This window comes from Elaeis guineensis, chromosome 13, assembly GCF_000442705.2.
Source record: "Elaeis guineensis isolate ETL-2024a chromosome 13, EG11, whole genome shotgun sequence".
Classification (NCBI taxonomy): Eukaryota; Viridiplantae; Streptophyta; class Magnoliopsida; order Arecales; family Arecaceae; genus Elaeis; species Elaeis guineensis.
This window is the reverse complement of record NC_026005.2, coordinates 49,239,354-49,266,204: the sequence shown is the minus strand read 5'-3', so window position 1 is coordinate 49,266,204 and position 26,851 is coordinate 49,239,354. Positions and strand designations below refer to the sequence as shown.

The window sequence follows — 26,851 nt, the reverse complement described above, 5'->3', positions numbered from 1 at the left end:
ATCTCCATCACTTTACGTCGGTATATGGCGGACCTAATTACTGGCGTTCAAGACATGATGCCCAATTCAGATAGTTATTAATGTCAACTTTCCCACATCGGTCTGTTATCAATGTGCCATCACGTTTATGGATGGTTATTTGATAGCTGTCATCGAGCTCAACTGTAACTATCTTTCAGTTATATTTCAGCTTATTCGCCACATAGACAGCCATCCCGTAATCTCTGCATAGCTGGCCATTCTATTACAACAACCAAATGACCTAATAGATCTCCAACGGCCTAACAGCCTAACGGATCTCTAACAGCCTAATAGATCTCTAATGGTCTGAACAATTTTTTCTTAAGACCTAAGCGAACTCTCTCTATATAAAGAGGACAGTGCTCTCTAGAAAGTAAGTCAAGTCTGGGTGAACAAAAATAAAACTTTGCTAAAATTTTTACTGAGGAACCAGAGTTCTCTCCACTCAAACTCTCACTTTTTATTTTCTATTTCTCTATTTCTACTATCTGTTCTCAGAGCTATGGCTGACTTAAGTATCGAAGGATTCTAAATCAGAGAACACTCCATAGTTTTAGGACTTCTTTTGCTGGTTTTGCTTGCAGTTTACGTCGGTGCAACTTTCAGCTCTCCAGCTCGGTTCAGAACCGACCTCACCTCCGAAGTCTTGCAGCAACAATTCCGGCACACTTTTCTTCTTCATCATGCCTTTTTTTTTTCCTCAGATGAAAATATATTGCTTTTTCGAAAAACATGATTTTCTACCACATAAAAGACAGGTGACTTTGATCTTATCCGAACAAAATTTCAAGATATTTTTTTATCGTATCATTACGAGTTTGATGTTTCTGAGGTTTGTGTTTCAGAAATTAAGGATCCGGTTGCTGAGAGAGTTAAACTCGTTTTTGATTCCTATGTCTATACTTGCCACTCAGCACGTAGTAAGAGAATTAATTTGTTTGAAACTATACTATAATTGAGTATAAGAGTTCACTTTTACCACTGAACATTAATATTTAGCTCAACTGTTGATGCATATACTTGCATGAAATGTAAGTTCTGCAGAAACATTTCAAGAGCAACTTATTATGATCTCTCAAAGACTTTAATTAGATTGTATAACCTATTTACACTAAATAAAATTATAACCTGCATTATGCAAGAAACAACCTAGCTTCATAATACAATACTTCCCCTGCCATGTCACATCGATCTAATGTTGCATTCAATTTGACAATGATCTTTGCCACCAAGAGAAGTATAAAAAGCAAGCATCATGCTCCCCACCACTTTTCCATTTTAACCTGTTCCTCATGATTATTCTATTAGGTTGTTATGCTCCATGTGTTAGCAAATGGAAAAGGCATTATGACGCAATTGGAATCTAACTTTATGGCTAACAACTCGAATGATGAGAAATAGATGTCACAACCAAAAGAAATACCTTTAAGTGTTGCAGGTGCTCATGCCAGTGTTTAACCCCAACTTGAAGGAAGCAAGCTTTTCAACAAACCCATTGTGCTTTTATGAGGAAAAAAATGTCCAAATTAAGCTGCTTGTTTTATATACATTGGTACATGAGAGAGAGGGAGAGAGATTATTCAGTATAATATTACAAAAGTATATGTACTCTTCTAATGACTTCCACTCCTCCAGTTACTCCTTGCAACGACTTTGATGCAACCTTTGTCGGCATATTGAAAACTATGTATTCTACTCAAGCATGAAGATTTTCTTCTAATAAGAAATTGCCCTTTCAACCCCCAACATCATGTTATTATGATAATAACTTCATCCACAAGGGAAAGAGGAGCCAACAAAAGAGCCAGAGCTTTAGAAGACTCATGGTCATTCATTATGAACATTTCCGACCTTTATTAGTATGGACTTCATCGGGGAACGAAGCTTGGGTAGGTTCAAAAATTGAACCAGCTAAGAAACTACAGCACAGAGGATACTCTGGTAATTTGGACATCTTTTTGAAGGGGAAGAGGGAGTGAGAAATATGAGGGGGGCCAATCTTCACTTGAGGAAGGAAGAGAAAAGAATCATGAGAGCTCTTATGATCTTTGGAATGGCCAATCATTCGGCTTGGAAATCAAGGAAAGGAAAAGAAGACACATCTTTCATCAAGTCATCCAAGTCCCACTCCTCCATTCTTATGTTTGCACCCTCCCAATATATCTCATTCCCAACAGCAGCATCACTATTAATCTTATTCACATCATTATTGTGGCTGTGGCAAGGGTCACTAGTGTTTCTTGTCGTGTTTTGACTAGTGCCATTCTCCTCTGTACTTGTACTCTCCAAAGCAGGTACAAAGAGCTCACATCCTCCTCCCATTAGGCCTCCCCCCATCATCATCCCATGACTCCCATAATTCCCATTTCCAAAACCAACTTGTGGAAAGGATGTGGGTTCATGAAAGTAGCTGGTTCCTAACCCTGTCATGCCACAGTTGACTTCTGGCAAAGGCAATAGATCATACTGGTTGCTTATAGACAAACCTTGCATGGTTGATGATGAAGATGATGATGCTGAATCCATGCACATAGTCTTCATTTCATGATCGTTTAAGGTTGTGAGCCCCCCCATGCCAACTTTAGGTTCAGGAGATCCACTGTGGTTTGGCGATGGCGACGATGAGTTTTTCAGCCTCTTTTTAATAGTGGAGTTCCAAAAATTCTTTATCTCGTTGTCGGTACGGCCAGGCAAACGAGCTGCAATTTGAGACCACCTACAATATTTGCATAAACTTGGGTTAGAACCATAGAAGAATCTGACAAACAAGAAGTGATGCTTACCAACAAGTCCTTTTTTTCTACTTTTCTTATAAAAAGAAAAAAATTGAGAGAGACGGAATTGATACTTGTGGAGCTAAGTCTTTAGGTGATAATTTTGGAATCTGACGAATAATATGAGAATAAACTCCTCCAAATAAAAGATCCTCCAGTGTTGCTTGCTAGGAAAGCCAAGTGGGAAGTAGGGACTTCTGTCCTTTTCATTTTATTATTCTTCCAAACTACGTTACATGGAAGAGACACAAAACTAGTACCTATTTTTGATGACAAGGATGTCAAAAAAACAATGCATAGAACACAATAACCTAGCTAGTTAACATGGCGACTTCAAGAATCACGAAATTTTGCAAGATCCATAATGACGCACACATCCGCATGCATGTTAATTAGAACAATCTACATGCCTTCATTAATAGCTTAATGCATGCATGACAAGATCCAACAAGTCTGTCTAAATGATGTAGACCACTTGACCATGTATGAGCTAAAGGATTCAAATGATCATGACAGTAGTGTTACATGCAAATATATATAACTAGGTAGGGACATCAAGATCGAGAGGGAGAGAGAACCTATTGCCAAGAATGGAATGCAGGTGGATTATGACCTCCTCTTCTTGTGGGGAGAAAGCACCACGCTTGAGATCAGGCCTCAAGTAATTTATCCAGCGGAGTCGGCAGCTCTTTCCACACCGCTGTAAACCTGCGTTCCTGGCAACATCACTCCAACAACCCTGCCCATTGCTTAGCATGTAGCTGATGAGCTTGTCATCCTCCTCCGGCGACCACAACCCTTTCTTTAGCTTAGTGGCTCCATTGCTGTTGTTGTTGCTCATGTTGTTGTTCTTCGCCGGAGGATCCGGCTTCCTCATGGTGGGTGGCGCTCCGCGCAATCTGGTAGGGGTGAGAGGCTAGGCTTCTTCAAGTGTGGCCTGGGTTACATAGCCAAGAATTCTTATATGGAAGGTGAAAGAAGAAAAAGAGTGGGAGATAGTAATGATGATGGTGATGTCTGTGAGCTTTGCTTAGAATACGGAGAAGGAAATGAGGAGAAGGGGATGAAAGGCCAGTGTTTGTTGTTGGGTCGGACAGAAAACGGTTTGGAGAGGGACCTTAGAGGTGTCCACAAGAGAGAGAGAGAGAGAGAGGAGAGGTGGAGCTCTTCTTGTCTTTGACTCCAGTTCTTGTCCTTTTCGATGCATTTTCTTCACTCACAAGGTAATCATAGAAGAGAGAGAGAGAGAGAGAGGATGTGAGGCGAGTAAGATATTGAGAGAGAGAGAGGAGAGAGGGGGTTGTTTTAAAATGAAGCTAAGCAATTTGCTTGGACTTCACATAATCTCTTCCATTCTCTCTTTCTTAGCCATCGTGTACAAGTATGCGTATGACCCGCTGGAGTAACATGTCTCCAAGTATTGCATGGTAGTACAGGCATAAATTTGATTACCATATATAGGATGTTTATACAACAATACTTCAGAGGTCAGGGAAAAGAAAATACGTTAATTTTATGTCCACACACACACACACACACACCCACACGCACAGAGAGAGAATTAATGGCTGTTTTCCCCTCAAGAATCTAAGCATTATCTTGGAGGTCCAGTCTAATTCAAGTGTATGATGGGTCAAAATCATTTCATTTCTGGATCTTGCCATCATAGGTGCAGTATTATCAATGCTATGCACTATTTATCTCCTTTTCTGCAGCGGTCCTTTCTTCCGCGGGGAATAGATCACTTTCTTCGTCACGGAGAAACGTTGGTCAAGTCACTTCCTGCCTACTTCATCTACTTTCATTTCTCCACATCAATATCCCAATAAAAAAAATGGATCCTCTGCGATACTCAAAAAGTAGTATGTCGGTATATCAATCTATTCATCCATTCATTTATATATTTATCTATCTATACATATATACATGCAGATGGCCAAGTTCAGGTTATGCCCAGAGTTATGATTTTTTTAAATTAAATGACGAGAGATCTCACAAATTGACTGTATAAATAATACAAAACAATATATTATTTTTGTTATAAAAAAACTAATTAATGCATAAGCCAAAGATCTTCGAATTATATGATTTTTAGTATGTGAGTAGTTAACAAATAATAGATTGTATCCAATAACTCAAACTAATAATATATTATTGTTATTATCCAAGTTAAAAGAAAAATATGTAACTCTATAAAAGTTATATATTGTATAACTTTTATGAGATATGTATATGTGTGTGTGTAATAGAGTCTTTAAGAGCGGGATGAACTATCTAATTAAAGAAGAATAATACTCTTTATAGAATATGAGTAGAAAGCCTTTTGGGGGAAACTTGCAAGTCTAAGTTTGGAAGGGAGCAAGGGAATCCAGTCCAGGTGCTTTCTTTATTTTGCTTGCTGTGTCTAGCGTCTTTTAGTGCCCCAAGATTTAGATCAATTGGCTAGAATTTCTAGTTGAAGATGCAATTCAACATTCTTCTCCCATTAACTTGTAAATCCTTTAGTTGCTCCTTTTTCTTTTGACCTCTTCTGTGTTATCTCTTTGTTTGATGAATGTGAAGAATACCACTCTATATTAATAACAAAAAAAATTAAAAAGCAACAGTTCTATAACTATTTGACATGTGAACTAAGTCAGTTAGTTAGAATAGGTCGCTCCATCAAATATCATTAGGCTCCACCCTTTTTTGGATGATATAAGCTGCCCACATCTTTATTTTTAGAATATGGCAAAGTTATGCAACCCCCATTTCTTCAGCTAGTATAGTGCAATAGGTCGGACTCATATATTGGTCAGTTGGAATTGGTGAAAATGTGAAGGACTTTCAACTTTCAGAATAAAAGCAATCTATGAAATTTTAATTCAGTAGTGCTTAACAACATCATCAGCTAAGAATGTGAACATCTCTGGTCTTTTTTGTGTGTAAGCAATTTATATATGAGCTATTGAATGCATGCATGTATTATATATGTATATATATATATATATATATATATATATATATATATATATATATATATATATATATATAAAAGGTCACCCTCAAGTTGCAATTGGTGTAACTCTCATAATTTATATTTTTTTTAAAATTGGATGATGAGAATGCGATATCGATGACCCAAGCTATTGAATGTAATTTACTATCTCTGGACTGCTTATGACCAAAAAAATATACACCTTTAGCATATGCATCAAGTAGTTATAAATTGGATACTTTAAATAAAACTAAATAATACATATCTTTAGACCACTTGATCCATAAGCCAATGATCTCTAAGTCACATATTTTTTTCGTGGGTAAACAATTAAAGATGGTAGATCACATCTAGTGGCTCGAAGTATTGTGGTATAGGATCTTTATTATCAAATTTCAGAAAAGTTGTAACTCTATAAGTTTCACCAAATATAACTTGATCTTGACCGTATTTTGTCTATGTGCTGAAATCAAAAATTCATTTAAAAAATGTAAAACATGCTTCCAAATGGAGATGAGAGAGAAATAAAGGATAGAGAAGTAAAGGGATAGGACCAATGTGCTACCAAGAAAATAATTCAACAAACTGTTGTTTAGAGGAAATAGGAAACAACGAAACTTGAATTCCTAAGAAACAAACTTGGTTGGTCCTTGATCAAAAAGAGAGAGTTCTGAAATATAGTATCTAGTTGATCTAATTGGTCAAAAAAGTTAACGAATATGCTCTCCAAATAAAGGTACCAAAATAAAATAACTACAAGCACACCCCAACCCATTCTATAGTTACAAGCACTTCATAACCCCATCTTTGTTCCTTCCTTATTAAGATGAATTGATCTCCATTCTATCCAATAACAAGATAGCAAATGAAGAATCTTGAAAACGTCCAATTTGAAAGCAAATAACAAAGTGAGATTGGATTGAAGCCAAAATCCCCTTTCTAATAACAAAGTGACATACTTAGGGTCTGATTCATCCTCTTTTCCTAAGGTTTTCTCTGGTGGCATATATATTTTTTGGATTCTTCCTATATGAATAATTATTATATTAATTCAAGTTTAATAATGTGATCATAACATAGTCCTATCGGAAAACTAGGTTTAGGGTTGATTGATGGATTTAGTATAAGTCCAACTTGATCAAATTTTGATCAAGTTGGCATGAATAGAGCTAGATAGGAGTGGCATTTTTTTCTAACTCAATAGGTTTTATCTAATCTGATTAAAAGATAGGATGGGTATGAATTTAAAAAAAAAATATTTGAAATGGGATCGGATCAGATATGTGCAATGGTATCTCCTGTCTCGAACCCATCATGATAATATCTTTCTCTCTTACATAAAAGTAACATCTCTCTCTCGTTAAATATAACCCACCTGGCTTGGGTCCCCACTCCCTCCCCCTCCACATCGAACACTCCCCAACTCTAGCAGTGGTCCGACGGATCCCCACTCCATCCCGCCACCCCAACATCTAAATCGTAGCGACACCCGATGGGGGCTTGGTGGTGGATGAGAAGGGTGCCAACAATGTAGAGGAAGCGATGCAGCCGATGCTACGACAAGCTTGCTGGTGTTGACAGGGACTTAGTGGTGGATGAAGAGGGTGCCGGTAGCGGAGAAAAAGCGGGATCGAATTCCATTCACCACTTTGTCAAATTGAGTGTCATCCTCGTTGATTAAGGATATCGATTTAAGGGCCCAAAGGACTGCCACTGGGTGGCAGAGGAGGGGAGGAGGGTGGCCGATGGTGTCCATGGCTCCGATAAAGTCACAACCCAAGCCATCATCTAAGCTTCCCTATTCGATCGCTCCAAGCCTCTAGCCCCCCATTCGATTAAGGTAAGACTTTTTTCCACGTATATTTTAATTATTTTTTTATTTTTTTATTTTTGCTTGATCAAAGATTGGAGGGGCTTAGGATTTTTTATTAAAAGAGTAGGAAGAGGATTTTGGATATATCTGACCAACTCAACCCATCCTTGTAGCCTAACCTGATGCGACCAAAGATGGTATGATGAGTATAGATTTTTTTTCTCATGGGACAGATACGGATATTGGTCGACCCGACCAATACCTAATCCGTTACCACCACTAGAGCTAAAGCCAAGCTATGCTGAACCTAAACCCCAAATGCTTGACATATTGGTTAGAAATATACTTTCAACATGGATAAAAACACATGGATTGCACTATTTCTTTTGGAGTCCAAATTTGATTAATTTCATATGGGCTTTAACCTACATATTGACTTTTCCTACTTTTTTACAAGCTCTTGTAAAAGCCGATTTAGCAAAATAATTTTTTGAGATGTAGTTAGGTAGGTTGACCTCTTGTCAATTGAAATTTTTAAATTTTTTATAGATTGAAATTAATTCTTAAACTATTTTTGTCGGATATAATCTAGTCACCTGAGTTTACTCTATTTATGTCCATTTTTGGCATAGCTAGATTTCCTTTGGGATGATAATCAGGTCAGATCGGATATACAACAGATCAAAAATCTATCAATCCAAATCTGATTTATTTATCAAATGAAATAAAAATTCATGCACGAATCTGATCATTTTATTACATAGATAATCTAACTCAATCTATAATAGACTAAATCAAATTATGATTAAGCATTGCCACCTGTAGATATACTAAGTGTGTCATTTGATTAAATAGCGATCTGCATGTACTAATAGTTAAATATCAGAGTGAATTCTCTGTAATTGTAGTCGGACAGAACGGGCTCTTTCTCTTCTCAGTCCAATCAAAATGCAGAGAGAGAGCGAGAGAATTTTGGAAAAATAACATGTAAGATCTCCAAACACATTTGCCAATAGAGGGTCCGACCCCTCGTGCACCCACTTGTTCAATAAGATGCATTGCTCGTGCAAAAAGTTAGCACGCTTTAAAAAAGAATTACACTGATGGAAAGAGACGTGGCAAGGCCAAGTCCAGGTGATCATGCATTCGCCTACCACTAATAAAAGAGAACATGGTCGTGGATCACGCTCCAACAATGAATGCATTGGTCCATCCATCTTTGATGCCCTCTTTGCATCACTCTCACATGTAAGTTTCCCATCCAAATCCAGAACACGTCAAAATCAATTATAAGTAGCACTAAAGCGTATCTAAGTCCAAATTCTGTGGGGAACCTAGGTATACGAACAAATTAAGCTTGGGACCAGGTCGAACACGTTAGGACTCAATGCATCTTAGGTGGAGACTTTGAAATTTGTGGGTCTCACAGAGCACATGGTGAAAAGTTTTGTGCACATGAATGCTTGGTGGCTTTTCGAGGCAAGTCCAAAGTAGAACCTAATTTGACCAAACATCCATGTCTAGGTTGGATGTGGGTATCTTTTAGCTCCAAAAACTCCAAATAGAACGATCCAAGCAAGTTAAAAAGGTCAATGGTAGAAGCATACATATCAAAAATCATCAATAAAAACATGCATATATATGTAGATACATGTGTGCATAAACATATGAACATTTGCATAATCCACGTATAGTTAGGGCACCTTCATTACTTTCTTTTAGTTTCTCCTAGTTTTATAACACCATCCATTTAGAGGTGTGCAATCAGGCCGATTAAATTGTAATATCTACCTAAACCACTAATTTCAGTTTGATTAGGGTCGGATTTTTTTTAAATTCCATTGGTTTTGATTTAAAAATTTTAGAATAAAAAAAACTAGCTCGATTTCGATTTAAAATTTGAAAAATCTGATTTAAATCGAATCGGTTTATATATATATATAGACTTACAAACAAGTGATAAATCATAAGCTGCTTTATTTCCTTAAAAGAGGTTATAGTTCTATCCTATTTAGCCCATTTAGTCCGTCCATAAGTTGTCCATTTAATCCATCCCAAAAACTGTCTATTTAGCATTATTGAGACTTAAAATAAATAGCAATCCATTTAGCCTATTATATAAGTTACCTATTTAGCTTATTGTATAAATTACCTATTTGATAGAAGCTCAATAGCCCAACTCCCATTAAACCGAATCGGATGGAACTGATCTTTTTGGATTGATTTGAATGGATTTTTCTGTTCGGCTGGTTTATTTTTTGTTTCAAATTTAGGAAATCAATTCAAATCAATTCGATTGGAAAATTGGCCCCAAATTGACCAATCGTGCGTACCCCTACTTCTATCTATTATCCCAACACAAATTTCCTGCTCATGCAGCAAATCATACAAGCCTTTTTGTCTCCGCAACCTCGTGCTATTCTTGCCTCATTGGCGTAATTATTTTGAGATTTAAAGAAGACAGCAAAAGATATTCCAGCGAACATTGGGTAGTTGTGTCAGGATGTCAATTCCAGATAGGAATCATCCCCATCTCCAAACGACTAAAAGAGATGGCACTAAAACTGTTGGGATGAGGGGCAGGAAAAGCTTCAAAGGCAAAGAAATCTGGTGGGATCTAACCATTGAGTTCGTTTGTTTATGGTCGAGTAATTAGAATTAGAATGTAGCTGTTTGTTTAACAACATTCCTTTGCACCGGTGACAGAAAAATTAGGATTTGCATGGTGCTTCCACACTGTTTATGAAAAGTACATTGAGGTGGGGAGGATGGTTAGGTTCGAAGTTCCAAGTACCATTTCACCATTCCTGGTCTTCTTATAAAATGCCCCCAAGTTGTTCAGCTATCTGGAACAAAACCTCTGCTTCTGGTTCAAAAATCCAATTCAACTTCCAATGGGCAATTGGAGATGGTGCCTCTATCAATATGTATTCGTAGCCTTGGTTCTCTCTCATTCCTCTACGTGCTTCTTGGCCTACATTTAAATGTCGATGTTCCGTATGATGACATGTCAGTGCAAGATCTCATTGCATCTTCTAGAACCTGGAACCTGGATTTGCTGAATCCCATGTTCCCAGCTGATATGATGCGGCACATTTGTACCATCCCTGTTCCATGTGGTGCATGGCCTGATCAGCCGTGTTGGGGAATTCTAATTTAAATCATGTTGGGATCAAACATATGTAGCCGGTTGTGTCCTGTCTCTCCTCCCCAACGACGGAATTGATTTTAAATGGGTTTGGATCCTCAATATGCCTTTGAGGGTTAAAATTCTTTGGTGGCGTTTGTTGAGGAATAAACTGCCTACCAAGTGTTTGCTGAGCAGATTTGGAATTATATCCGAGGGGAACATCTTGTGTGATAATTGTCAGGCGCCTGAGGTTAGTGGCCATGTGTTTGTGGACTGTTCTTTCCCAAAGAATGTTGGCAGGATCAAGCCAATCATAGCCAATCTCCACTGTTACAGGATATTACTCGGTGGGGGAACTCAAGATCTTTCTTTAATACTTCTTATGTTTACAGGAATGCAAATTTGGTGGCTGATTTTTTTTCTTTTGGCTAAAAGAGCACGTCATGTGAATTTTAGTGTGACAGATATCTCTTCGGTGCCTGCTGGTCTTCAGCACCCGTTTGTTTTAAATTCTGTTTGGAATTGCTGTTGGTAGTAAAATTTTTGAAGTTTTTGAAAATAAAATTTTTGAGAAGTAGAATTTTTATAAGTAAAATTTTTATAAAAAATTATTTATTATTTGATAACTATATTGATAAAATATTTAAAAAAAAGTAAAACAGTTTTCCGACGTTAGTCAGAAAATATTTTAAAAAAAAAATTTAAATTACAATTTTTTTCAAATATATTTTTTCAGCTTTCTATCAAAATCAAAATAACTTTATGATATTTTTATTAAATTACTTTAAAATATTTTTTAAAAATCAGAAAGTACTTACAAGCACTTTAAAAACTTAGCCAAACAAGATCTTAGACTAATTGAAACTTAATTTTGATCTTAGTGGGGAATCCATTGCTTAGTATGTTTTATGGTTTTAGTGTTGTACTCTGTAAACATTTGAACTTAGCTCTTTAATACTTCTGAGCCTTGCTCTTTGTATTAACAATATACCAAAAAGAGAATCCAACTTCTCAAAATTGGCACTAAACGCTAGCTTATTAAAGTGGGCGATAACATCCTACTTGGGAAACTGGACTTTAAAATCTTACTATCGTCTTTATCTTCGTAAATGATGTCAAGCAATGTCTAAATTAACAATGTGGCAATATATTGGAATGTAGTATATAACCTATTAAAGAAACACAAAATATCCTACTTTGTATCAAATTTTAGTGAAGGTTATTTAGAAAAATAAGGCAATATTCAGATGCCTTATAAACCATGCTTCAATTTCTTTCTTATTTTTTTCTTTTTTGTTTTGATAAAATTCTTTTTTCTTTTCTCACAAACCGAGTTTGAGTTTGGGAAACTGGCGAAGGGACTGCTGCTCTGCTTCTCCACCCTCCTGAGCTAGGCCAATTCCAATCCCATCTCACAAAACCTTCAGGCCCAACCTCCTAAACTCCCTCCTTGGAACCTTCGCTATTGAACTCTTTGAAACAGTTATTTTGGATCATACGATTCACTGAATGTGCGGGAGTTGCGGTGATTTGGTTGTTCTGCTGATCATCGGTTCGGAAAAATGCCTGAGAGAGATTTGGTTGTTGGAAGCAATCTCAATCATTTCGGCGATGCTACGGGATGGGCAAGTGGCGTCTGGTGATTCGGCTGCGAGCATGTGCCTCCTTGGGGGTGTTGAGGTGTGTGCACTCAATACTTGATTAAGAGTTGCATTGGCGTTGATTTCTTGGTGGATAATGCTCTGGTTAATCTTGATACCAAGTGTGGAGATGTGTGTCTGTCTTGTAAGGTGTTCAGTAGGATTTCCAAAAGGATTTGGTGTCTTGGAGGATTAGGTTGGATGGAGATCCATTTATCTGGATTGTGCAATTAATGCAGAGCTCTTTGGGAATTGGATTCCTGTTTATTTCTAAAAGCTACTGAAGATTCACTATCATATAGATTGTTTAGATCGAGAACAATATGACCTTTAAAGGATCTTATTAGCTGTACAGAAGCAATGAATATCCAACCAGGAATTGTTCTAGAACTACAACTAGTTCAGAACCTCCTGAGTGTTTACAACAATATTTTGTGTCAGGTAACACATGCTACTCTTTTGATCTGCACAAATGGGCCTTGCCTATGTCTTTCCCATTATTTCCCATTCTTTGTCATCATTTTGCAAGGGAATGTCATTGGTGCGTACTGTTGTCCACAGCCTTTTCTTTGGCCACACAGGTATTATGTCTTTTCTCTCTCAGGCTCCTAACTAAAATAATAGCATTTCCATGCAATTTGTGTTTTCTGTGTACCTTATGAAAACTTTACTGTAATTCCTATGTGGAACATCTGCATTATTCATTCAGTTTCTTAAATATTCATGATTTCTTTGTTGACCTTTCTAATTTGTATATCATTTCTTTATTTCTGTGTGGTTTTATATCATTTCTTTGTAACTGCTGGTAATTTCTTGGATGCCTATATGATCAATTTTGAACTTTTATCTGGATGCACTAAACCTTTCCATGTAATATTTGCAGCACCTTTTCTCCATAATTTCCTTGCAAATTCTCAGAATTGCTATGACCCCCAAAATGGTTGTAATGCTGTATCTCCACATACACCCACACACACACAGCGCTTTACACAACCATATACTGGAAAATAAATTTCTACATCTCCATCTCCTTGGAACAGAAAATCCCTCTATTTTGGAGTTATGACTTAAAAAAGTTGTTTGTTTTAAAAAATAAATGAATACAAGGCTCATTAGATGACTAAAAGTAGGCATCAACATAATTTTAGATTTGATTCATGCTTATCTATGCTTTGTTTAGCTTTTTAGTACTATCATTATAATATTATCTGTTGGTTGTTGCATCCTCTTTATACATGGTTGGTTGTATCTCCGTTGTTCAGGAATATTCGATCTCTCTGCATCTAATAAACTGAATATAACCCACTTGCAAAATATTTATTTTGCTAGTTTTCCTTTTCTTGAACAACTGCAGACACTGACAGATAATTTGCTGGGTTTGAGGCTTTAGTTCTACAATCCTATGTTTGCTAATTGTTTCTGATGAGATGGTAAATGAAGGAGCTGAAACTGGAAAACTTATGCAGAATTTGATGAAATGGAGATTGCAGTTCTGAAAAGCATTGATGGGAGGACTTTTTTTTTATCAGTTTTCTTCAAATTTGGTGAATGATACATCCATGTGACAGCTTTGGTTTTATCTTGCTATATGGACCAAATGATGCATAGGCCAAATAAATGTCTTCTAGAATCTAGAAGCCAAAAGCATCAGATTTAGTGAGTGCTAATTGAAAAATACCATGTTTACATGATGCAACATCATCAGGAATTTCACTATGAGAAATAAGGAGGAAGAACATCACAGATATCATTTGTTGGGTATAAAATACTCACAGCCGAAGCCCTCAGCAGAATCAGCTCCAGGAGGACTTCGCCCGGACTCCTACGGGAGCCGGGCTTCGTCCTCAACCTCAACTACCGATAAGCCTCGTCCGGACTCCTACGGGAGCCGGACTTCGCCTCTAACTTTAATTGAAGTAAGATTCCGCCCGGACTCCTACGGGGGCCGGGCTTCGCCCTCGACTCCAACAGCTGCAGACAGACTCCGTCCAGACTCCTACGGGAGCCGGACTCCGCCGACAACTTCCACTGCAGACAGACTTCGTCCGGACTCCTACGGAAGCCGGACTCCGCCGACAACTTCAACCGCAAGTAGACTCCGCCCGGACTCCTACGGGAGCCGGGCTCCGTCCTCGACATCAACTGCCGGTAAGCCTTGTCCGGACTCCTACGGGAGCCGGACTTCGCCTTTGACTTTAATTGCAGGAAGACTCCGCCCGGACTCCTACGGGAGCCGGGCTCCGGCTCCGTCCTCACCGTCAACTGCCGGTAAGCCTTGTCCGGACTCCTACGGGAGCCGGACTTCGCCTTTGACTTTAATTGCAGGAAGACTCCGCCCGGACTCCTACGAGAGCCGGGCTCCGGCTCCGTCCTCACCGTCAACTGCTGGTAAGCCCTGTCCGGACTCCTGCGGGAGCCGGACCTCGCCTTTGACTTTAATCGCAGGAAGACTCCGCCCAGACTCCTACGGGAGCTGGGCTTCGCCCTCGGCTCCAACGGCTGCAGACAGACTTTGTCCGGACTCCTGCGGGAGCCGGACGCCACCGACAACTTCAACCGCAAGAGAGACTCCGCCCGGACTCCCACGGGAGTCGGGCTCCGTCGCTAACTTCGATTGCCGGTAAGATCCGTCCGGACTCCTACGGGAGCCGGACTTCGCACCTGACTTTAGTTGTAGGGGGACTTCGCCCGGACTCCCACGGGAGCCGGGCTCCGTCGCTAACTTCGATTGCCGGTAAGATCCGTCCGGACTCCTACGGGAGCCGGACTTCGCACCTGACTTTAGTTGCAGGGGACTCCGCCTGGACTCCCACGGGAGCCGGGCTCCACCCACGACCCCAACCGCAAGGAGGACTCCGCCCGGACCCCTACGGGGGCCGGACTCCGACCGCTGCCGAGCTTCAGCCGATGGATCTGCGCCCCCTGGCAGGCCACAATAACGGCCACGATCCTGCTCCACTCTCTGCGGCGGATTCCGCGCAGCTCCATCACTCCCTGACAGGCCGCAGTAACGGTCGCAGCTCTGCTCCACTCCCTACGACGGATTTCGTGCAGCTCCACTACTCCCTGGCAGGCCACAATAACGGCCACGATCCTGCTCCACTTCCTGCGATGGATATCGCGCGATTCTCCCACCCGCTGGCAAGTCACGACAACGGACGCCGCTCCACTCCCCGCGGCGGACTCCACGTGGCACGCCCCGGTGATAGCCACGGGTCCACTCCACTACTCTGCGCAACAAACTCCGTCTGACCCTGGGCAGCCCACTACCAGACGGTTACAGACATCGCTATCAGGCTACTGCCCCTCCGCCTATAAAAGGAGGGTCCCAGATACGTTATTCTATAAGCTCTCGTCTTTTTTATCTCAAAACTCTGCTAAATTCTCCGTTCGAGCACTCCATTCTTGTTGAGGCAGAGAACTGACTTGAGCGTCGGAGGGTCTTGCCGGAGCAACCCCACCTCCGGTTTAGACTTCCTTTGCAGGTCCCGACGGCGACCGCGACTTCCTCAACTCCAGCTTCTCCGGCGCAAGCGGGTTTTTGCACCAACAGGATTGGCGCTAGAGGAAGGGGCTGTGTCTTCGCAATACCCTTGTTCTTAAAGGAGCGCTCAACGGATCCACTTCCGGTCATCTTTTCCGGCACCCACTCCTCCTTCCCTCATCTGATGCTTTCTCGCGAGGCCTTTGCACAACTACCTCCGGCTATGGTCGCCGATAAGGAGTGGCCGGATGACCGACCTCTGCCGGATTCCGTCAACGCCATCTCGGGGGAATCCCGACGGGAGGCAACCAACATACCAGCTGCATCCTCCAAGCGGCAAAAAGTTGAAGAACCCATAACCTTTACCGAAGAAGACACCCATGGAGTCCAATTCCCTCATAACGACGCGGTCGTAGTTTCCTTGAATATAGCGAATTACGACATCCATCGCATTCTTGTCGACAACGGAAGTTCGGCCGACATCTTGTTCTACGACGCCTTTTCAAGAATGTCCGCTCTTGGCGGTCATCTGAGACCGATTTGCTCCCCCTTGATAGGGTTTACCGGTGACGCCGTTCCGACGGAGGGAATGATAGCTTTGACTGTGGCCGCGGGTCAGTATCCCAAGCAGTCCAGGGCTCTGGTGAATTTCTTGGTGGTAAAGGCGCCATCCGCCTACAATGCAATCCTTGGCCGACCCGGCCTCAACGCTCTCAGAGCTGTCGTTTCAACCTACCATTTGAAGTTGAAGTTCCCCACCAACCAGGGGATCGGAGAGGTCCGGGGAGACCAAGCCCTGGCCAGACATTGCTACAACATCGCCTTGCAAAGAAGCGATCGGGCTGACCCCTATCCCGTTGATGGATTGGATGCTCGCGACGACCTCACCGAAGAAAGGGGCGGCCCAATCGAAGATCTGGTACCAATCCCCCTGAATGATGGGAACGCGGAGTATGTGGCGTTAATTGGCTCCAACCTGGGGGAGGAGGTGCGGATGCGTCTTATTGATTTCCTCCGAAGGAATGCAGACGTTTTCGCTTGGGTTCCGACGGACATGCCGGGGATTGACACGGAAGTCATGGAGCATCATCTGGCAGTCGATCCGAAGCATCGACCGACAAAAGAAAAAATCCGAGGTCATGCCCCGGAGAGGCAGAAGGCGATAGCCGAGGAAGTGGATAAGCTTCTCAAGGCCGGATTCATTAAGGAAGTCAATTATCCTGATTGGATTTCCAATGTTGTTTTGGTCAAGAAAACAAACGGCAAGTGGAGGATGTGCATAGACTTCAAAAAGCTGAATAAGGCTTGTCCAAAGGACAGCTACCCCCTTCCCCGAATCGACCAATTGGTGGACGCGACCTCAGGCCATGAGCTCCTCACCTTTATGGACACGTTCTCCGGCTATAATCAAATTAGAATGGCGTCGGAAGATGAAGAAAAGACAGCTTTCATCACTAATCACGGCCTTTACTGTTACAGGGTCATGCCATTCGGCCTCAAGAATGCGGGCGCAACCTACCAACGGCTGGTGAACAAAATCTTCAAAGAGCAGATCGGCCGAAACATGGAGGTCTACGTGGACGATATGCTTGTAAAAAGCAAGTCTTCCAGAAATCATGTCGCCGACCTCGAGGAAACCTTTGACGCTCTTCGAAAGTATAGAATGAAGCTGAACCCAACTAAATGCGCTTTCGGGATAACCTCAGGAAAGTTCCTGGGCTTCATGGTATCAGGGCGCGGGATTGAGGCCAATCCAGAGAAAATTCGCGTCATCCAGGAGATGACCGCCCCAAAGTCGATCAAGGAGATTCAGCGCCTCACAGGAAGGATAGCGGCTCTTAATCGCTTCGTCACCATCCTCCCGGAGGATAGCGGCTCAATTATCGACCCAGGCCAGCAGTGAAGGCCCAAATACTGGCAGATTTCATAGTAGAGTGTACCATCCCAGAGGAGGCTGAATTGAACAAAGCAAAGGTGACGACCTGAAGTCCCAACCAAACTCCCCCAACAAAGAGGCTAATCCCTCCGATCACTTTTGGACCCTCTATGTGGATGGATCTTCCAACATGTCGGGCGCAGGCGCAGGCCTAATTTTGGTCAGTCCAGAGGGGGTCATCGTGGAGTACGCCCTGCGTTTCGAGTTCCCCGCAACAAACAATGGAGCGGAATATGAAGCTCTGATCGCAGGACTAAGGATCGCCAAAGAACTGGGAATAGGTCAACTCCGGGTACACAACGACTCTCAGCTGGTGGTGGGGCAAGTCAGCGGGAATTACGAAGCACGGGAAGACAGTATGGCTAAATACCTTGAGAAGGTAAAGGAGCTCGCTCCCGCCTTTAGCGACTTCGACATTAGACAGATCCCAAGGCTGGAGAATACCAGAGCCGATCTTCTCTCCAAGCTGGCGACATCGGCTCCGACCGAACTGCCCAAAGGCGTCCTCTTTGAAGTTCTAAAGCACCCGAGTACAGAAGAATCGCGGCCCGTAATGGAAATTGACCACGAACCCAGCTGGATTGACCCCCTGATAATCTATCTCAGAGATGGAGTCCTCCCCCAGGATGCGAAAGAAGCTCGGAAGCTCCGAAATCAAGCCTCCAAATACCTCCTTTATGAGGAGAAATTGTACAAGAGATCATACTCTTTACCCCTCTTAAAATGTCTCCGGCCCTCGGAAGCTGACTACGCCTTGTGGGAAGTACATGAAGGAATTTGCGAAAACCATTTGGGAGCTAGATCTTTATCCCACAAGTTGCTCCGCCAAGGATATTACTGGCCAACGATGCATCATGATTCGATTGAATATGTCAAAAAGTATGATCGATGCCAGAGATACGCCAACATCCAGAGACAGCCCACCACCGAACTCACACCCTTGAGTGCCCCATGGCCTTTCGCACAATGGGGGATGGATATCCTTGGCCCTTTTCCCATGGCATCTGGGCAAAGGAAGTTCCTCCTCGTAGCGATCGACTACTTCACCAAATGGGTTGAAGCCGAACCACTGGCGAAAATCACAGAAGCAAAAGTACAAGATTTCGTCTGAAAGTCGATCGTGTGTAGGTTCGGTCTGCCTAGAACCCTAATCACTAATAATGGACGGCAATTCGCGGGAGTAAAATTCACCGAATTCTGTGAAGATCTAAACATCTCCCACAACTTTACATCAGTAGTCCATCCCCAGGCAAACGACGAAGCTGAGGTGACCAACAGAACCCTTTTGCAGGGGATTAAGACAAGGCTTGAAAAAGCAAAGGAAACTTGGGCGGACGAGCTTTATCATGTGCTATGGGCGTATCGAACTACCCAGAGGTTACCTACGGGGGAGACCCCCTTTGCTTTAGCCTTCGGTACGGAAGCCGTCATCCCGATCGAGTTTAAACTCCCATCGGCACGAGTCGTGGCATTCGACGAACACCAAAATTCACAAAGTCTTAGAGCCAACCTCGACCTGCTGGAAGAAAGACGGGAGATCGCTCAGGTTCGAATGGCAGCCTACAGACAGAAAGTTGCTCGATATTACAATACCTGGGTCAAGAACAAAGCCTTCAAAGCAGGAGATCTAGTACTTCGACGAGCTGCTGTCTCGCAACCTCAGGACCGAGAGAAACTCGTCCCAAACTGGGAAGGACCGTATGAAGTCAAAGAAGTAGCCCGGCGGGAACTTATTATCTTAAGGAACTCGGAGGAGCCGACCTCCCGCGACCGTGGAACTCAGAAAACTTACGGATGTACTACCAGTAACTTCGTTTTAATCAAAAATCGCATACCCATATGTCTTTGGACAATTCAAACAAACTGTATCAAAAATAGAAGGGCAACCTCGTCTAGATAAAGTCGAAGGCCCGGTTCCATTTAGACTGGATGGGGGGAGAGGCCTTGCAACGCCCATATGCGCCCCCACAGCCCTGTTAGGGACAGGAGGAGAACCTCGCCCTAACTTGAGCAAAGTCGAAGGTCCGGTTCCATTTAGACCGGATGGGGGGAGAGGCCTTGCAACGCCCATATGCACCCCCACAGCCCTGTTAGGGACAGGAGGAGAACCTCGCCCTAACTTGAGCAAAGTCGAAGGTCCGGTTCCATTTAAACCGGATGGGGGGAGAGGCCTTGCAACGTCCATATGCGCCCCCACAATCCTGTTAGGGACAGGAGGAGAACCTCGCCCTAACTTGAGCAAAGTCGAAGGCCCGATTCCATTTAGACCGGATGGGGGGAGAGGCCTTACAACGCCCATATGTGCCCCCACAGCCCTGTTAGGGACAGGAGGAGAACCTCGCCCTAACTTGAGCAAAATCAAAGATCCGGTTCCATTTAGACCAGATGGGGGGAGAGGCCTTACAACGCCCATATGTGCCCCCACAGCCCTGTTAGGGACAAGAGGAGAACCTTGCCCTAACTTGAGCAAAATCGAAGGCCCGGTTCTATTTAGACCGGATGGGGGGAGAGAACTTACAGCGCCCTAATGTGCCCCCACAGCCATGTCAGGAACAGGAGGAGGACCTCGTCCTGACATGAACAAAGTCAAAGGCCCAGTTCTCTTAGACCGGATAAGGGGAGAGGCCCTGCAATGCCCATATGCGCCCCCCTAGGAGGAAAACATTGCCCTAGCTTAAGCAACTTCGACCGGTGGTAAACCCAGCCCGGACTCCTACGGGAGCCGGGCTCCGTCGTCGACATCGACTACAGGACAACCCAGTCCGGACTCCTACGGGAGCCGGGCTCCGTCACCGACATCGACTACAGGACAGCTCCGCCCGGACTCCTACGGGAGCCGGGCTCCGTCGCCGACATCGACTACAGGACAGCTCCGCCCGGACTCCTACGGGAGCCGGGCTCCGTCGCCGACATCGACTACAGGACAGCTCCACCCGGATTCCTACGGGAGCCGGGCTCCATCACCGACATCGACTACAGAACAGCTCCGCCCGGATTCCTACGGGAGCCGGGCTCCGTCGCCGACATCGACTACAGGACAGCTCCGCCCGGATTCCTACGGGAGCCGGGCTCCGTCGCCGACATCGACTACAGGACAGCTCCGCCCGGACTCCTACTGGAGCCGGGCTCCGTCGCCGACATCGACTACAGGACAGCTCCGCCCGGATTCCTACGGGAGCTGGGCTCCGTCGCCGACATCGACTACAGGACAGCTCCGCCCGGATTCCTACGGGAGCCGGGCTCCGTCGCCGGCTTCGACTACAGGACAACTCCGCTCGGACTCCTACGGGAGCCGGGCTCCGTCGCCAACCTCGACTGTCGGTAAGCTTCGTCCGGACTCTTACGGGAGCCGGACTCCGCCGACAACAGCAACTGCCGGTAAGCCTTGTCCGGACTCCTACGGGAGCCGGACTTCGCCTATGACTTTGATTGCAGGAAGACTTCGCCCTGACTCCTACGGGAGCCGGGCTCTGTCCACGACGCCAAGGAAGGCTCTGCCCGGACTCCTACGGGAGTCGGGCTCCGCTCGCAACATCAACTCCGAGAGGACTCTGCCCGGACTCCTACGGGAGCCGGGCTCCGCCTGCGACTCCAACCTCAAGGGGGACTCCGCCCGGATCCCTACGGAAGCCGGGCTCTGTCGCCAACTTCAACCGCCAGTAAGATCCGTCCAGACTCCTATGGGAGCCGGACTTCACACCTAACTTTAATCGCAGGAGGACTCAGCCCGGATTCCTACGGGAGCCGGGCTCCGCCCACAACTCCAACTTCAAGAGGGATTCTCCGTCCGGACTCTCACGGGAGCCGAACTTCGTCTCGGCTTCAGCGGAGAAAAACTCCAAGCGAAAAAGGAAGGCAATGGATCGCAACAGTGACGATTGGAAAACAAACAGCACTCGAGGTATAGAAAACCCTGTCACAGCAAGGATTGGGACTCCCGATGGGAGTCCCAGCTTTCAAGGAAGCTCTCGATGCAAAATAGGACAACTCACTTAGGGTGACAGAGGCTCGGATCCCCGAATTCAAGCCCTGGGAGGGACCCTGGGCCCGAATGGCCCCATGCGAGCCTGCGGCCATTAACGGAAAAATGACAACCAGGTATCTTCGAACGGCGTAAAAGTCGAAAAGGAGCTCGGTAAATAACAACCCTACACGAATAAAAGAGGTCGTCGATGACCTTAGGACGACGTGAAAAAGAAAAGAAGAAAAGGAGGAAGAAAGAGGAAAGGAAAATGAAGGAGTTCGATAGACAACTATTCGATGCAAGATGCAGACAAGGTAACAAAATCCCCTTTTCATTTTTCAATTAACAAGATATACGTTACAAGACCCGGTGGGTCAAGGAAAAAAAGATATGCATCATTGCAAGTCTCGCGAACACGGCTTGGAAAGAATGCACTGGAGGCCGCTCCAAGCTGCAAACTTCTCTTCCCATTTCCGTCCTTCCCAGCCGTGTTGTCCAGTGCGTGTGGCGGGCTCATCGACTTTCGCCCCGACTTGTTTCGCTCCACCTCCGAAGTCCCAACCCTAGGGGGAAAAGGGTGGGATAGATTCTCGGGGGCGGTAAGGGCAACGGCAGCAGTGACGAAGACCTGTTTCAAGAAGAGCCGGAGTCACCTTGGAAGCAGCGGTGACGCCAGAGATATGCTCCGTCTCCGAATGCTCCGTGGCAGCCACCGTCTAAAATGCTCCGGCAAGGTCGGCATGCGCTACTTCCACCGTCCCCGCAACAAATTTTACTGCCCCACCGTCGACGCCGACCGCTTCCGATCCCTCAGCCCCGACGGCATCAAGGATCCCGCCACAGCTTGTGACTACAGCTCTGCCCTCTTGACCGGTATCACCCCGCCTTGCTACTCCGAAATTCTCGGGCAGAATACCGTTATCGGCGGCCCCCGTTATTAAACCCCTGTTGTTGAAAGAATTCTTCCTTGAGCCCCCTTTGAAACGATGGAGATCCTCACCAGCCGCTGTTCTCCTCCTCGCCTTCCTCCAAGCCCTAGACATCCCTTCGAGGATGGCCTCCGGGGTAGAGGACATGGCGTGGGAACCCCTTAGAGAAGAATCGGGAGGCTGAAGACGGCAAGGACCGGTGCGGGGGAAGTAGCTGAGTAGCTAGGCTCTCAGACGAAAGAAAGGTGCCGTCCTCTCGGCAGAATGAAACCCTGAAGGAAGAGTAGGGGGTTTAAATAGCCAGCGGATTTTAGCACAGTTATGGCAGCGGGTGTACCTAGGCCAACTGAGGCATGCCACGTGTTCCGCATGTCCCCCTCATCGCTATCAAGGATTGACCGTTCGTAAATTTTTGTAGCGCGACGCTTGGGATCGCGTTTCGGCGGGGGTTCCAAAAAGACTCTTCAGGTCACCTTAACCAGAAAAAGAGCTCCGACATGCACACATTTAATGCCAAAATATCTGGGAGCGGCGGTGCGCAGGATTCGAGGGGACGGTTTTGGCTGTGCCCATCTCTTTGTACTTCCTTCATTCGAAATTCGAACTCGGAAGTAGGGGGACTGGTGTTGGGTATAAAATACCTACAGCCGAAGCCTTCAGCAGAATCAGCTCCAGGAGGACTTCGCCCGGACTCCTACGGGAGCCGGGCTTCATCCTTAACCTCAACTACCGGTAAGCCTCGTCCGGACTCCTACGGGAGCCGGACTTCGCCTCTAACTTTAATTGAAGTAAGATTCCGCCCGGACTCCTACGGGGGCCGGGCTTCGCCCTCGACTCCAACAGCTGCAGACAGACTCCGTCCGGACTCCTACGGGAGCCGGACTCCGCCGACAACTTCCACTGCAGACAGACTTCGTCCGGACTCCTACGGGAGCCGGACTCCGCCGACAACTTCAACCGCAAGTAGACTCCGCCCGGACTCCTACGGGAGCCGGGCTCCGTCCTCGACATCAACTGCCGGTAAGCCTTGTTCGGACTCCTACGGGAGCCGGACTTCGCCTTTGACTTTAATTGCAGGAAGACTCCGTCCGGACTCCTACGGGAGCCGGGCTCCGGCTCCGTCCTCACCGTCAACTGCCGGTAAGCCTTGTCCGGACTCCTACGGGAGCTGGACTTCGCCTTTGACTTTAATTGCAGGAAGACTCCGCCCGGACTCCTACGGGAGCCGGGCTCCGACTCCGTCCTCACCGTCAACTACTGGTAAGCCCTGTCCGGACTCCTGCGGGAGCCGGACCTCGCCTTTGACTTTAATCGCAGGAAGACTCCGCCCGGACTCCTACGGGAGCCGGGCTTCGCCCTCGGCTCCAACGGCTGCAGACAGACTTTGTCCGGACTCCTACGGGAACTGGACGCCGCCGACAACTTCAACCGCAAGGGGGACTTCGCCCGGACTCCCACGGGAGCCGGGCTCCATCGCTAACTTCGATTGCCGGTAAGATCCGTCCGGACTCCTACGGGAGCCGGACTTCACACCTGACTTTAGTTGCAGGGGGACTCCGCCCGGACTCCCATGGGAGCCAAGCTCCGTCGCTAACTTCGATTGCCGGTAAGATCCGTCCGGACTCCTACGGGAGCCGGACTTCGCACCTGACTTTAGTTGCAGGGGACTCCGCTCGGACTCCCACGGGAGCCGGGCTCCACCCACGACCCCAACCGCAAGGAGGACTCCGTCCGGACCCCTACAGGGGCCGGACTCCGACCGCTGTCGAGCTTCAGCCGATGGATCTGCGCCCCCTGGCAGGCCACAATAACGGCCACGATCCTGCTCCACTCCCTGCAGCGGATTCCGCGCAGCTCCATCACTCCCTGACAGGCCGCAGTAACGGTCGCAGCTCTGCTCCACTCCCTATGACGGATTCCGCGCAGCTCCACTACTCCCTGGCAGGCCACAATAACGGCCACGATCCTGCTCCACTTCCTACGACGGATACCGCGCGATTCTCCCACCCGCTGGCAAGTCACGACAACGGACGCCGCTCCACTCCCCGCGGCGGACTCCACGTAGCACGCCCCGGTGATAGCCACGGGTCCACTCCACTACTCTGCGCAACAAACTCCGTCTGACCCTGGGCAGCCCACTACCAGACGGTTACAGACATCGCTATCAGGCTACTGCCCCTCCGCCTATAAAAGAGGGGTCCCAGATACGTTATTCTATAAGCTCTCATCTTTTTTATCTCAAAACTCTGCTAAATTCTCCGTTCGAGCACTCCATTCTTGTTGAGACAGAGAACTGACTTGAGCGTCGGAGGGTCTTGTCGGAGCAACCCCACCTCCGGTTTAGACTTCCTTTGCAGGTCCCGACGGCGACCGCGACTTTCTCAACTCCAGCTTCTCCGGCGCAAGCGGGTTTTTGCACCAACATCATTGTTTTGGACACTTACTAGAAAAAAATAAACTGAAGAAACTTAATATTTCTGCCATTATTAGATGAGGCACTAGGTTGAGTTTTGGATAATTTATGTCTGACTCGATCATTTTATTTCCTATTTCTTCCACCCAGGGAGAGGATTATATCAATGGTTCAAGCCAGTCTACATGTCCAAGAGTCACATCTTAACGAGATTCTGGATTGTTCCTTCAATTATTGGGTTCCAATTGTTAATCCTTTTTCTTCTCTTTCCAGGAGGAATGGTAAATACCATTTGTGTGAGCCATGCAATTTTTCTTCTTTTTTTTTCCAAATGAGGATTCTATAGATGCATGAACTGAAATTGAAACAGTGGAACAATTTTTTTTTTTTTTTTGAAGATCAGGGAAAGGAAACAGGCAATGCTTATTGTTTCTTGATTATCCAACAAGTAGAAACAACGGGTAACTCAATAAAGGATGAACAGCTGGATATAATTCGTTCGACACAGAATGCAAGAACTGAGGTGTAAGAGGATATTCTTTGAGACAAACAAAGAGGTGGGCTTACAAGGCTCTTGATGACAAATCGGCACTCAATTGGAATTGCTTCCAGATAGAGGGAAAATTGGTGAATGGGAAGATGATTTCTTAGTGTTGCAAGTTGTAAGTTCAAAAAATGTATGGCTAGTGTTGAAAGAGGCTTAAACATCACTGTATCGCCATGCATGGCTACGATGGAGCATGCTTAACCATTGAGTTTACAGAGTTTAGAAGCTTATATGAGAACAAAGTTTTCAGTTAAAGTTTTAAGAAGTTATCCCTTTGCCATTCCAGCCACATAATTATCAATTACCATTTTTGCCTCTGCTCTCATGCGAGCTTCAGAGATCTTTACATAGATTGGAAGGCTATGATATGACCATTTGTGTTTCCATAACCATCATGTGCATCAAACTTTGTGGATCTATATGTACATGTATCACTTGTTAAGGATGAGCAGCTATATTGCATTGAGCACATCTAATTTTCCTTCTTCAGTTGTTGATCGGTCTTTCTTTTTCGTCTTTTTCCCATCAATAAATGGCATGAAAGAACCTACCTGAGCTTAATGTTACTATTGTATAGCCCTTTGTCCAATAAGTGCCTCCTTAGGTTCTCAGAGTGCACCAAAGCAGCTGATTAAGGTCTGCAAGCCTGTTACATTATTAATTCTTAACTCATGTTTGAAGGTGGATCACTCTGTGATTGTGGTGCATCTCCTTCAACATTTTGGGCTACTCTACCATTATCATTATGGTTGATAGTTATCTCTGTGCTTTAATTTTTCTGATGCTTAATTTCATACTTATGCATAAGTATGCTCTATCATGAAGTCAGAGTTTCTGATCAAGTATTAAAATTATTTTTTTTGCTTATAATTTATGTCTAAACTGTTATCTATAAAAAGAAAATAGAGAGACCAGTGAGAGAGGTTTGACATCAACTATGTTGGTTCAGGTCATGCTGACTTGAATGGCTTGTGAGTTTAGGAAAATTATGTCCCAACTTACCTAAATTTGGAAATTTCATTAGTTTATAGATCTAAACTTTTTGAAACATCTGATGCGATAGCCATGCATCACATATTGCCCATTAACCTATCTTGGTATATTTTGCCATTGCTGAAAAGGAATCAATTGGAAGAGAGTGCTACAATTATATGCAGGTACACCATTTCTGGACATTTATTCCATACAATTCTATCTCATATAGACCTGATCCATTCATCTTC

The 26,851-nt window shown here is 44.9% G+C and overlaps 3 protein-coding genes across 10 annotated transcripts; 2 read left to right on the top strand and 1 right to left on the bottom strand.

Annotated features, from left to right (window-relative positions):
* Nucleotides 1–1,522: 1,522 nt before the first annotated feature.
* LOC105033110 (transcription factor MYB83) lies at nt 1,523–4,097 on the bottom strand. The gene is made up of 2 exons (XM_010907763.3): nt 3,374–4,097; nt 1,523–2,737 (listed from the first exon to the last, which is right to left on the bottom strand). Exons 1-2 carry the CDS (start codon nt 3,670–3,672, stop codon nt 2,083–2,085), a joined length of 954 nt encoding a protein of 317 aa, XP_010906065.1. The 5' UTR covers nt 3,673–4,097; the 3' UTR covers nt 1,523–2,082.
* A 7,617-nt stretch (nt 4,098–11,714) lies between these two features.
* Nucleotides 11,715–26,195, top strand: LOC105033109 (uncharacterized). 8 transcript variants are annotated; one of them, XR_012136517.1, is made up of 5 exons: nt 11,728–12,796; nt 12,885–12,936; nt 13,710–14,011; nt 25,232–25,362; nt 25,480–26,195. XR_012136517.1 is itself a non-coding variant. In XM_073248156.1 (4 exons), the coding sequence occupies exons 1-4, from the start codon at nt 12,716–12,718 to the stop codon at nt 25,608–25,610; spliced, it is 390 nt and encodes a 129-aa protein (XP_073104257.1). In that variant the 5' UTR covers nt 11,734–12,715; the 3' UTR covers nt 25,611–26,195. The 8 variants fall into 8 exon arrangements, 3 of the variants coding, with proteins under 3 accessions (XP_073104257.1, XP_073104256.1, XP_010906064.1); XR_012136516.1 differs by having other exon boundaries at nt 11,715–12,796; nt 12,885–14,011; XR_012136515.1 differs by having other exon boundaries at nt 11,729–12,936.
* On the top strand, nt 16,011–17,754 carry LOC140853388 (uncharacterized). The gene has a single exon (XM_073248000.1). It carries the CDS (start codon nt 16,024–16,026, stop codon nt 17,740–17,742), a length of 1,719 nt encoding a protein of 572 aa, XP_073104101.1. The 5' UTR covers nt 16,011–16,023; the 3' UTR covers nt 17,743–17,754.
* Nucleotides 26,196–26,851: the final 656 nt, after the last annotated feature.